Below are 13,713 nucleotides of genomic sequence, written 5' to 3' on the forward strand. Positions count from 1 at the left end.
AGTATACCAGTTATACAAAGTTTAAGGAATAGGCGTCTTTTATAATAAGTATTTTCGGAAACAACACATCACTAATGTTTGTATATCATGACAGTATACTTGTTTCTTTTGTCTTGACTCTATTTTGGCAGTTCTTTGAAAGGTTTTTTTTTTCTTTATAAAATCTGAGAATCAGTAACAGTAAATGTATGCACATGCTAGATACAGACTAGTTTAAAGATGTGGAGGAGGGGGGAAATATTTCAGACATAAATGCTAGTTCTTGTTTGTCAGATTTTTTTTATTAGAAGTTAACTTTACTTATTAGGGCTGCTAGTTTTTTATTGGTTTATTAAAGCACCATTTCAGAGAAGTTTCACTTGGTGGTTTTTGTAAATTATTACAATTTGCTAATTTTTATTTGCAATACTTAGAAACTGATAGGCATGTTAGGGAGGACATGTCATTTTCTATAGAGGGCAATGAATGGCTGAACAGGTTCTCTATATTTTGTCTTTTATTTCAACAGAATGTAAGTGCAAATTCTTTTGTTGCCCTGATATAATGCATAATTTGTGTGTGTTCTGTGTTTAGGTTTCATCTTAAAAATGGAACAATACACATCATACGTAGGATATGCGACTTCTAAAGTGCCTTTATCTGATATTGCTCAGAGGATTATGACAGCTTTGCAGTCTATACCTGTAGGAGAAGTTGAGACTAGCAGAAAGAATAGCCAGAGTGAGTAAATTGCAGCCTATTTGTGTTTCTATTTTCAGTTGAAAAACTGAAACCCAAACAAAACATCAAACCTCTAGTCCCTATAAAGGTGGGAGTTTAGGTTCCTAGGCTTAGAAAATAATTTAAGTTGTAACTCTTGACATTTACTGGGATTTTCTGATTAAATAGCGCTATGTGAGTGCAAGGAACTCCTTATATTACCTCTACACTCAATGTTTTTTCTTCCTATTCCTGCTATGTGGCATAGAAGTAAATCAGAATTTCAAACTGTTAATTAACTAATACTAAATGTATATGTTAACTTGACTTTGGGCTAGATATTTAAAAATCACTAGAGTGACTGGGAACTTGCCAGAAGGCCTGTGAACTCTCCAGACTCGTGTCTGTCTTGAAACACATGTTCATTAGCAACTCAGGCCTTGTGAAATTTTAGGGGGAAGAGTGAACAAAAGTCCCAGTGGTGGAGCAAATTAGATAATGTTAAAAGTGCCTCAGCAGATATTTGTCTGTTGTGCAAATCTTATTTAGAATGTTGTGGATACTAGGGAGGTTTTACAAGATGGAATTTTTGTTCTCAATTCTGTGCATTTCATAGTCTGCCAGTCTTGTGGCTCTGGAAAGAAGTAGATAGTAAGTTAGAGTTTTGCTCCATTTCAGCTGTCTGTTTTCTACTGAGAAGTAGATTCTGGAACATTTTTTGGTCCATGAGACTTAAATCTAGCACTTGTTCTTGTGTACATGGTGTTTGTTGCACCCTCAGTTTTATGTAAGTAGCAGTTCAGGCTCTTTCAGTAGTAAGGTATGGGATCAGTGGAGCCTGATGGAGTAGCAGTTCATTGCTGTTTGAATTGATGATATGTGTTTGAAGAAATATGGGATGGATTCATTATTTTAAAATGGTACATTTGGACCAAAACCCAGATTATTTTAAAGAAGATCAGATCTCTCTTCTGCCTCAGTGTAAATGCAGTTCTACTTTTCTTGCTACCTTGTTATTTTCCCTTCCTTAATTTTCCTGTGCAATGTGTTTAGTCTTAAACTGGGGAACTCTCTCTGCTGTACATTATCTACATTGTGTTATGTTGGCCACTCTTGATCCATTCACTCTCTGTCAAGCTGTAAAATTGCAGATTGTCTTTTTTTTTTAAAAACCATGAAACTCTGGTATTTTTTGTCAAATGAACTTGCTGTTGTCTTTGTAGTGCTGCTGAATCCATATTCACTGGGGAGTGAACAAACAGTATAAGCATCTAGTGGCAGCAGATCACATGAGTAACTTCTCTTGCTCTTATTTTCTGTGTAGTAATTACAGTTGTTTCTAGTGTACAGGCTTAAAAGCAAATTTATTTGAATTGCTTTTAGGAAATTGCCTGTATATATAGCTTTAGCTGATCAGCATGGATCTGGAGAGAAGAAAGTTTGCCTCCCTTAAAAAAACCAAAAGCCTGTCATGTTAGCTGGTCTGTTTCAAACTATATTGAACAGTATTTTATTGATAAATCTTTAAATGCTGCTTACTAGAAAAACTCTGTCTTTAGAAGATAAATATTGGGTTCAATTAGGACACATATCCGCGGTGTTCAACTAGCAGATGAAATTCTGTGTTTATCTTGGCAGTAGAGCTTGTAATGGTTCCACCTATTCTTAAGGAGTTTGAAGGCAAGGATAGGTTTCTACTGCCATCTGGTGATACTTTTTCATAAACAAGAAGTTTGAGGTTACAGAGTGCTTCAAATACTTGTCATACTGAATAATGTGTGCTGAAGGAGAGGAATGTAATCCTCATCATCTTCTCTGGAGAGTGAATTTGTCAAGAAAAAGTATCTAGCTGTGAAACAGTTAAAAGTACTGAATATAAACTCAGTTACTATCATTCTTAAATTATAATTTTTTTGTTGTAGGAAGTGTCAAGAAAACCAAACCTAAAATGATTGAAGCTACAGCTATGCCATATTTGTTCTTCTAACAGTTCATGTTAGAAGTCTGAGCTGGAGATAAATAACTGATCATACACATACAGCAACATGAACCTACATGTAATACTATAAAATAATAAGCTTAGTTTCTTCTGGAGACTAAGCTAGTTAGTCTTTAAAAATGTTTTTTTTTCCAGTATTTTAAGTACAGGGTCCTGGTTTATCTAGACAAAATTTTTTTGAAACAGTTTCAGTAAACAGAAATAAATCACCTTATGCTTTGTTTGACATTGGTCATCAGCACATGAGATTCTGAAAGTGTCTTGCTGCTGATAATGCAAATATCATAGCTGAAAATAGTAGTGGAGTGTTGTACTTGGTGTGGACTAGGAGTCAGAAGGGGAGAAAATACCTATTTTGATCATGAGGTGTATTTTGGCTGGGCAGTAAAAGAATCTAGAGATGAGAATCCTGACTAATGGCAAGTTCTGGAGAGACCTGCATTTCTGTGGACTTCTTCCCTGTTCCTCTTCCTGTACCTACTGAGTCTAATTACTGCTAGCCTGTTGCCCCTGTTTTTTTATTTCAGTCTTCACATGCTTCTAGGGGCTACTGGGCAATGTTGAGGGCAGAAAAGAGAAAGCACGTCCTAAACTTTCCTTTAGCATGGCACAAAGTCCTGAGGTGCATTTATAAAGCCTTCCTTAAACTACAAGCATCTGTGCTTTTTAGAGCTGTAGGCTAAATATCACTGGTAGTTCAGTGGTGAGCCCACAGCTGTGCTGTGACACAGGGCTCTATCTTCATCTCACAAGTGGACTTGTGCAAAGCATTTGACACTTCTGATACTGTCAGATTTGACATTTGACATTGTCTTGCATGACATCCTTATCTCTAAATTGGAGAGACATGGATTTGACAGATGGATCACTTAGGGGATAAGGATTTGACTGGATGGTTGCACTCAGAGTTGTGGTCAATGGCTCAATGTCCAAGTGGAGAGCAGCGATGAGTGGTGTTCCTCAGGGGTCGGTGTTGGGACCAGTGCTGTTGAACATTTGGCGACACAGACAGTGGGACTGAGTGCACCCTTAGCAAGTTTGCTGATGTCACCAAGCTGTGTGGTGCAGTCAACATGTTGGAGGGAAGGGATGGCATCTGGAGGGACTGGACAGGCTTCAGAGGTGGGCCTGTATGAGCCTCATGAAATTCAACAAGGCCAAGTGCGATGTTCTGTGGCCAGGAGGTCAAGGGAGGGGATTCTCCACCTCTGCTCCACTCTCATGAGACTCCCCCCTGCAGTGCTGTGTCCAGCTCTGGGGCCCCCAACATCAGAAGGACACGGACCTGCTTGAGTGTGTCCAGAGGAGGCCACGGGGATGATCAAGGGGCTGGAGCACCTCCCCTGTGAGGCCAGGCTGAGAGAGTTGGGGCTGTTCAGCCTGAAGAAGGCTCCAGGGAGACCTTAGAGTGGCCTTCCAGTGCTTAAAGGGGGTACAGGAAAGGTGGGGAGGGACTCCCGATCCGGGAGTGTAGAGATAGGATGAGGGGTAACGGTTTTAAACTGAAAGAGGGTAGATTCAGATTAGATGTAAGGAAGAAATTCTTTCCTGTGAGGGTGGTGAGGCACTGGCACAGGTTGCCCAGAGCAGCTGTGACTGCCCCCTCCCTGGAAGGGTTCAAGGCCAGGTTGGACGGGGCTTGGAGCAACCTGGTCTGGTGGAAGGTGTCCCTGCCCATGGCAGGGGGGTGGGAACCTGATGATCTTTAAGTTCCCTTCCAACCCAAACCGTTCTATGATCTTAAACCCCACACTGATAACCATTCTGCTTTTTGTAGTTCCAGTCATTGCCTTACTTTTCTGTCAACTTGATAGCTCTGAATTCTTGCTCTCTCTTGTCTGGTCATGCAATACCTGTTCTATCACAAGGATGAACAATAGAAAGAAATTATCCTCTGCAGATGAAGCATGGTCAGTTCTCTGTAGGGCATAATATGCTAAAGACAAATATGTAAATAGTGTTTTACTGAAGAAAATTTTGTGGAATAATACTGCGTAATTCCAAGAAAACAGTTAAACTGTGTAAAGTGTATAGAGTTTGTTTTTTGGTTTTGTTATTTCTTCTCGCCCACACCCTCAGCTTTACTTTGACTAAGATGGGATGTGTTTTCTTGTAAGAAGGAAATATGCATATTTATGGTTGTTATAGTAAAGTCTCTTCTGAATAACGTGGAAAATGTCTGCCATGTAGCAAATTTGAATTAATTTTTTTTAATGGGGACAGAGCATGCTTTTGCATATGCATATTTAGGAAGCTGCGGGGCATTTAAGCATGAATGATATTTATTTGAGGAAAATGGTTGTCATGGAAAATTTTATTGCAATTATTTGAGGTTTGGTAAAAGTGTCAGTAATGTAACACTGTATGTAATGTAAGTTATATGCACTACTCTGATTCATTTGTAAAATGTTTCCTATTCTTTTTTTAAAGGTATAGAGAAGACAAAGGGAAATAAACTAGGTGATAAGGATGCACATCTGAAAAATGAAAAGGCAAGCATATTTTAAGACTGTAGACCACTAAAAGCAGTATTTTCATAGCGAGTTTGAAGTTGTTAGACTGGCTCTTTCATAACAAGCTTTATCACAATATATTGCATATGCTCATAGTTTAGGTAACTGTCCTCTGTCATATTTTCCATTTGGCATTTATTTACCTATGGAAGTCTTGGCCTCACTTCTGTTATCCTTTTTATAGGAAGTTAGTCTTTTGTGACAGATTGATCAGAAATAAATGAGGTTGCCACATTTAGATAGTTACCAGGGTTTAAAAATCTTCTCAAACATCTGTCACTGAACCATCACTAGCAAGTAATCATAAAGCGAGCTGATTCATATGAAAAATTACTTTGTATTAGGAAGGTTAATTTTTGGTTTAATCATCTCTCTGAATTTGGTTTAATGTGCATGCCAGTGAGTGCCAGTGTAAGAATGGGATCGGGTAACTGTGACGGCCCCAACTCAGTCTGTGATTGTAAGATCCCTTGAGTTAATTGATGAGTTGCAGATACTCCAAGTGTACTCCTGTTCCAGCTGCAAATTTCACAGCCTTCCTTACTCTGACTCTGGTGCATGTTGCACACTTCAGCAAGTCCATTCAGGTTGCTCAAGATGCAGAAAACTGGTTTCTTTTGTGGGGTGGGATAGTTTTGTACAAATTAAATTGGCTCATAGACATGCAGCTGTAGGTGCACATGAATGCACCCTTTTTTGTGATGGGGTGCTAATTTTGACTCACTGCATCTAGTGAAATTGTCCTACATCCACATAAATTATGAAACTATATCCTGGGAGTTTTCTCTGCTTCCAGCCATGTCATTATTTCTACTAAAAGATCAGTTCTTCCTGGAAGCTGCTGCTTCTCTTTGTTGCCAGCTGTAGTTACAGATGTATTATTCTGACTTGATAATTAAGTTGCTTTGTTCTTATTTTTGAACCTTTAAAAGAGAATTGCTTATTCCTGATTCTATAATTACTTGAGTATCCTAATTCAAATTCTACTGTGTTAAATAATAAAACTATTTGCTGTTTGACTGAAGAATACACTGAAGTGAATTGGTTGTCTTTCTACATTTTCTCTTAAGCATTTGCTCCTTCTGTCATATTATTTTTCCACTTGTGGTAACTTTTTATAGTGTCCACTTTTTGATAAGCATTGTCTGTGTTCAATTAATTTGTCTTCGTTCAGAACAACCACAATTAATTTTGGTAGTGAGAAAAGCTTAATTAGCTGTCATTTTCTCTTTACTCAGAACCTGTCAATTGTACTTTTGCTGTAGAGTTGATCCTGTGAAGTATGATCTTAACTAGTCTAAGCCTTTTTCATCCTTTGACACCATAGTTCTGAGCGTTGGCAATATGGGAACTGGGTTGAGCAATATTGCAGAACCAGGCAAAAAAAATATTATTTGCTCTGTCATTCTGGCTTGCTCAGTCAATACAGATTGAGTAGAGATGGACAATACCCTTTGATCAGTGAAAATTGTCAACTTGGGGAATGGATGGGAGCCCTGAAAAGCAGTAACTTGTGGTTCTTCTGAAGCGAGAAGGCCTTAGGTTTTAGAATGGCAATGACAGCAGAGGTACTGAGGAGATTGCTATGAGAGCAGAAAATATAGTAATTGAGAGGCTTCTGTTACTTATTAATGGATGGGGTGAATATTACACTTATGCATGATGCTGAGAAGATAACTGCTTTGTGGAACAGTTAGAGAACTCACAGTAGAAATTGTTTTTTATTTGCCTCTCTGTGAGATCAAGTTCAAAATCTTCCTGCTGAAAGATATTCTGACAGACTATCATCTTTCCAAGTCATTAAGAGCTAAATAAGTCACTCCAGGAATGCTTCCTTTCAAAAAGGAAATGACATAAAAATGAAGGAGCTTTTAAAATAAAATATATGGAATTTCCATTCAAAAAATAAAACATTTTTGGGTAGTATAGGGATTTATTATAAACAGAATATTGGAAACTTAAAACAAATACTAAAATCTGCTAAGGAAAAAGTAGTATGGCTAAGTGACAGTATGAAGGAGACTACTAAAAAATGTCATCATGCAAAAAGTTGAACTTAACAGGATTTTGTATTCTTTTATAGTTGCCTGATCTGAGTAAATTAAATGTAAATATACAATAGTATAGTCCAAATAAACTTTGAGAAACCGCTTGCAAATGCATCACTAATAATACATCATTTTTTCAAATGCCTCAGGAGTTGAAAGCTTGCCAGCTCCTGTAAGACCTGTTGATGATCAAGGTGTAAGAGGAGTATTGAGGGAAGATACAGCTCTGTGTATCTGTAAATAGTTAAACACACATTTACTTTGGGGAATGTTGGAAAGGTTGCTCGTTGCCATTCCAGAGTTCTTGTTTATGAAATCAAGACAGAGGATCTATCTCAGCTGAAGAGGTTGCAGAATAAACTAGCGAAATAAACAGTAAGAAAATACTAGGGCCAGCAGCATACCTATGAAATTAAGGATGAAGGATGTAATCGTAACATCACTGTGTAACTTCTTGCTTAATGCTATTTAATAGCATGTTGCTTTAAAGGGATCCAGGGACTATCTGGAGTAGGAAAGCTGTTCTGGGCATATTGGATTAAACAGAATGGAATATAATACTTATTTATACACCTGATAACACTTCTTCAGTGTGACTTCCATACATATTTTTGTTGTCTTACAATCCTGCAAGTTGTTTGAAGAAATTGGCGGGGATCCAGCTGACTCGATGTACTTGAATTTCCAGAGCAGTCATTGTGGTTCCTTGCCAAAATTTCTTTACTAAACAAAGCCGTCAGGAAAAAAGGTCTGAATATTGAAGCTAAAGATGGAAATGTATGGTCTCTTCTTTCTTCAAAGGTCACTAATAATGTAGTCACTATGGGCGACTGGGTACTAGACTAGATGCATCTTACAGTTGTTAATTTGCCATTTTTAGTGTTGGACTAATATTCATTTAAAGAAACTGTGATGTTTTTGGATGTAATCAATATAAATCAACAGAATAATCTTTACTGATAAATATTTGAGTTTTGTTTTATGTAATGTGGTTCCCCTAAACTAACTTTTGTTAGTATGAACGTTTTTTTTCATAGAATATCACTTCCTTCAAAGCTTATCTAAATTAACTCATGTATATTCATTTTTATTTTTCCTAATAAATTGAATAATTGGTTTGCTACAAATTTTCCAGTTTTTCCAGGAGATTCATGATTCCACCATTGCCTTATTAAAAACATCTGCCAGCCTTGAAAAAAGTACTTCTGGTCAGATAGTCAGGACAGTACATACTGATGCATTGCTTTGCTGTCAAGATACCAAAACAGTGAGCTATTGCCAGGATTTAGACCTGCCAACAAGGAGTTATAGAGAAAGAAATCTTTCAGTAGAAGCAAAAACCCTGAAGGATGGTGAAAAGAATATAGCTACTCCCCTTAAAAGAAAACAAGATGTACCTACATCTTGTTCAGAGAAAACAAGAAGATTACCTGTAAAGACTTACACTTCTTCATGTGAAAGGAGATACAACTGTACTTCTGGACAAACAGAGACTTCTCAAAATTATCCTTGTGATACCAGGAGTTTGGGATGTGAAGAAAAAAGAGAATTGCTTGTGTCTATAGAACAGGCAGTGGCTTTTGTAACTACTATGATATTTCAAGATGGTTCTTCACAGCTCAACTCGGAGCAGGTTAGTGAGTGATGTGTTTTTGTTTAGATTTGCAGAACCATTTGAACAGTGCATATGACTCTTGTAAACAAAAAAGCATGTTTATTGCGAGTCTAGAATGTGGACCAGTTTTGTGTATTATTGCTTATGAAAATATAAATGTAAAATGAGGTAAACCTTAATACTTCTGCCTACATTTTATTTTTCAGTTGCCAGTAAAACTTGAAAAAAATGAAACCACTTGCACTAAACAGGCAGTTGTATACTTAAAGTGACTGTTTGAATTAGAATATTTTTTTCCTGCTTTTTACTATGTCTGTCACTGTAGATGTTTGTTTCAAGGCTGAAACACTTGCATACTCCTCTGCTGTGTCAATGGTGTATGCAGTAACTCCAGTGTATGTACTAGATTTCATATTGTAAAATATTTGGGATTTTTTTTTTACAGGATTGCATAAAATCTGTCAGAGGAAGTACTGTTGTAATTATACTTAACAGGTCTTAACCTCATCAGTGAAAGGAGTAGTTGTGTTAGTGAAGAATCGGGATGATCACCCTTGCCCTCCCAGTTACTCTTCAACTGACTATACTTGGAATGCTGCTAATGAAGATGATAAATTAATTTATTTAAAAACTGAATGGTCATCTCTTTGGGAACAAGAACAACAGGCTCACAAGGAATTTGTGTGGTGAGAGTATACAGGAAAAAATACTGTTTTGCTTTACATATGCTTATAGCAACAGTGACATTGGTTACATGGCACAGACTTAATCTTCTTACACATCAAGCTCATTGAATTTCATATTAGCTGTATTCTGTGTCAAGCCTGGGCTCATATAAACCAAGTAAGAATAGACTATTCCTCTGGGCTCAGCATATCACTAACTGCAGCCCTGCAGAACTAGGTTGGGATTCTGGTAGGAGCTGCTTACATTCACCTAGAAATCCTTTATGAACAACTTACAGCTATATGGCGCCAAAAAATATGATTCATTTAGGTTTGTTTCTTGTATCTTCCATTTTTTGAACTTCATTTCTTATCTAGTATATTTTTGATGGACATTATTACAGCAAACATTCTTTTTGAGCTCTGCTAATGTTTTTAATCTTTTGAGCACAATAGGCTTTTAAAATCACTTTTGAGATTCCCAATGAAGTTTTCATAATATTCAGTAATGATGTTACCTCAAAATTACAAGATTCTTTTAAAGTAAATGCTTTATGTATCTGTTTAGTATTTAGACTAATTTATTTAAAAAGTTGGATTATGTTTTAAAATTCCAAATAATATAACCCAAAATCCATTTTTATTCTTTACTATTAGCTTTGAAATAGTATTCCATAAAGGGAGAAATGAGAACTGAAGCTGATTCTTAGATATAATAGTTGCATGTTAAAACTTCATTAGAATATTATATGGCTTCTGATAACTGCTTTATTGTAAACTGCTGAATTTGGGTTATTAAATTACAAAGCATTCATTTTCAAGATGTTGAGCTTGGTTGTTAGTTGCACCTCTGCCACTGCTCCACCATGACTTGAAACAAATCACTTCACTTACCAGTCCTTTTCCAGCTGTAATATTGGAGTTATATGACTATTAGTTTAATAACTTGATAGTTTGAATATATGTTGTTCTGAATTGAGAATAACGCATCAATAAAGCATGTATATATGAACAGTAAAAATTCAATAATAAACAAGTTGAATAAGTGTATTAGCACTTAGATGAAACCTATAGGTAATTATTTGTTGTAAAAATGGTGCAGTGCTTTAATAGTGGATCTGCATTGTATACAATAATTCCTTATGATCTACACAATTTCTAATATATTAAAAAATGTGGTACTGTGGTTTCATACCACCAAAGATAAATCTGAAAGCTCTATAAAAAATTATTTTTCTATGTTGCCCAAAATAGAGCTTATTTTTTAAAAAAAAAGACACAAATAATTAGTAAAATCTATACACTAATATATATAATTGGTAAAATCTATTTACAATAGCATGGATGTGGGAATTATAAATATTTTCAAAAGGAATGGAAAGATGTGACAAAAACAAAGCATTCTACATTTAAATAGCATATTAACACTAGGCAATTATGGCAATTTAGCTTGTCTAGTAAATTTTAAATCATTTTACAATACTACATTAACTCAGAAGCCTCTGTGATCTTATTTGGGTATATTAAAGTATTACAGGAATGCCAGTTGCTGTTTTGGATTAAGATTGCATTTAGAGTGTCAAATAAGGATTTGTTTTCTTTATGAATGCATGATAAGGCATATCTGCTTGGATATTTAATGTATTATAGAATGAACTTTGAGGTACTATTGAATTGAGAATTTAATATTCAAATACAATATTCTGTTCTTACAGGAATAAAGAAATGTCTTGTGTTAACTGTTTATTATTAGATGCTAATTAAATCTGTAAAGTAAATAGATTCAATAAATCTAGTAGCAATATAGTGTGTGTTAATGAACTACTTCTGTGCAGGCAAGTGTTGTTTCAAATGCTACATTGCAAAGTTCCGATTATTTGCTTCAACGCAAAAGATTTCCTGAGGACTCTACTTCAAGTTTATAGTAATGAAATTAGCTGGAAACAAGGTAACTATCTATTCTGTGCTCTAACCCTGTAATCTCTGTGCTTTGATGTTTCTGTTAAAATCACTAGGTGTAGAAATAACTACATTGGTGGTTAAGTGATATATTGGAAAACAGAGTTTTAGTACCATGGAAAAAAACACTGTTCTTGGGGGAGGTTGTGACCAGAGGCTTGGCAAGTCAGATGTATTTCTTCTCAGAGTAGGAGTCAAACCATTGAATAATTTAGGGATAGCTTCCAGTGGGAACAAAAGCTGTTAACACAGTCATGACTATAGCTGGAAAGGTCAAACTGCTTCATGTTTCATGTTCCCTGGAAAAACTTTCTATGTTTAAGAGGAAAGGCTAAAGCAAATTCCTGAGACGCTCATAGTTGTCAGAATTAGGAATCACTTGAATGAGTCCTTGTTTTTTTGCTAGGAGCAAATAAGACTCTTTTGTATTCATTTAAAAGCAACTACAAACAGAAGATACAAGATACAATTACAATGTTTTTTTCCTTGGTTCTATGTATTGGATTACTGCTGAGTGAATTATGAAAATAAGTGTGACCTTTCAGAAAGGTCCCCCTCTATGGAGGGTCTTCAGCTTGTGTTCTGCAACCGAAGTTTCATCAGTAAATCACAATAAACTGGTGATGGTTTAGTATCTGGTGTGAAGTTCTATACAAAAGATGCTTAGCCCTGGGAATGGAGAAGGAGGGAAGAAGCATCACGATGGTACTGGTACTAGTGACAGTTTTATAACCTGTACACACTGTATCTGATATTTCAAGTATCCAAAAGAATTCCTGTCTAGGTTTTTTAAAATTTTGTAAGTTGATGCTTCCTCATCCATTATTTCTGCTATGGTAAAAAAACCCCAAAAAACAACAACAAAAGAAACCCCAAAGCAAACGAACAAAAAAAAAAAAAAAAAAAAAAAAAACCAAAGCCAAAAAACCCCCAAACCAACCAACCAAACCAACACCACAAAACCTCTGCCTTTTCTAAGGTAAAAATTCTCATTGTTGTAAATCAAGCGAACACTGAAATTTCTGTCATATTAACTGCAATCAGTCGAATAATTGCACTCATTCTCAAGCTACTGTATCAACCAGTGAAATATATGGAGATACATTAGCCCTGACTAGTAAAATATGGCTTACTTTGCCACTGGGCTTCACTAATGTTTTGGAGTAGGAGGACAAGGCTTCAGTACCATTTTTCAATCTTGAGGAAAGCATGCTTTTACCAGCACAGACTCTTCTCTTCATCCCAGCTTAACCCTGTTTTTGCTTGACTCCTTTCAGCTTTGTTCTGTATCAGTTCCATATGTGCCGCCTCCTCACCTTAAAGGTGTCTTCCTTTTTCCAGGACTGAATTGGTGGCTATAACTCATTACTGCTATCCTCATCTTTAGTGAAAATTTTAGTTGGAGGAGGAAGGGATGGTTGGGAAGTTTGATTCTTTATCCTTTTTAAGATAGAGACTCTTATTTGGTAACAGGATTCTCTTCTTCCATTTATCCTTGGTGAGATGTAGTTGTTATCAGAAAAATTGGTGCTCATTTCATGGAATATTCACATGAGCTTCTGAATGTGCAGCATCTCTCTAGGCAGAGCCTTCCTGCAGCCTCTGGGCATTTGCCAAACAGCTGTCAGCTGCCAAGGGTTACTGCCCATCAGTGAGGCCGAGTCACTTAGTCTGCCTTTTCACAACACATCATTTCAGTTCATGGCAAATCTGTCAGTTGTCAAAATTTCATTTAATTCCTCTAGAGATTACTTCCTGCTGAAAGACCAGTGGACATCCCGTGGACACATCCAAAGTTTGATTTTGGAGTGGATGCAGAGTTTGTACTTAAGCTGCGCAATTCCAAGTCTAAGCCACTCCTTCCAATCACAGAAAGACTCTCTGAGTAGTACTGTCAGGAGGGTATCCTTGAGTCAATTTCTGGGGCTGTTCCTTAGCATCTGTTAGCCTTTGAGGTGAATAGCTGTTTGCATTCAGAGAAAAGGATTGTGAGCTACCATAAAATCCTGGTACAAGATCTTGCAGATGAAGTATCCTTCAGTTATCTGGCCATTCCAGCAGAGCTCAAGCTGATTCATGGGCAAGAAGTCTCCTTCCCTAACATCTGCTGATCAGCCACATGTTCTTTCCAGCAACAGTTCTATCAGTGGAGGTAAACAAGCTGGTTCTGTTTAGAATAGTCCTGCAGCTGTAACTTGCAAAGTTTGCTTCCAGG

At 36.6% G+C, this 13,713-nt stretch overlaps 1 protein-coding gene across 1 annotated transcript in view; it reads left to right on the forward strand.

Annotated features, from left to right (window-relative positions):
- The first annotated feature begins 80 nt into the window (after positions 1–80).
- POLN (DNA polymerase nu) overlaps positions 81–13,713 on the forward strand; it is a 103,239-nt gene continuing 89,606 nt past the window's right edge. Inside the window, exons 1-5 of the mRNA XM_032987335.2 lie at positions 81–720; positions 5,129–5,190; positions 8,404–8,892; positions 9,370–9,560; positions 11,375–11,487. Coding sequence (XP_032843226.2) covers positions 588–720; positions 5,129–5,190; positions 8,404–8,892; positions 9,370–9,560; positions 11,375–11,487 — 988 coding nt within the window. The 5' untranslated portion in view covers positions 81–587. The remainder of the gene's footprint in view (positions 721–5,128; positions 5,191–8,403; positions 8,893–9,369; positions 9,561–11,374; positions 11,488–13,713) is intronic.

This window comes from Tyto alba, unplaced genomic scaffold (genome assembly GCF_018691265.1).
Source record: "Tyto alba isolate M040663 unplaced genomic scaffold, T.alba_DEE_v4.0 Super-Scaffold_6, whole genome shotgun sequence".
Taxonomy (NCBI): Eukaryota; Metazoa; Chordata; class Aves; order Strigiformes; family Tytonidae; genus Tyto; species Tyto alba.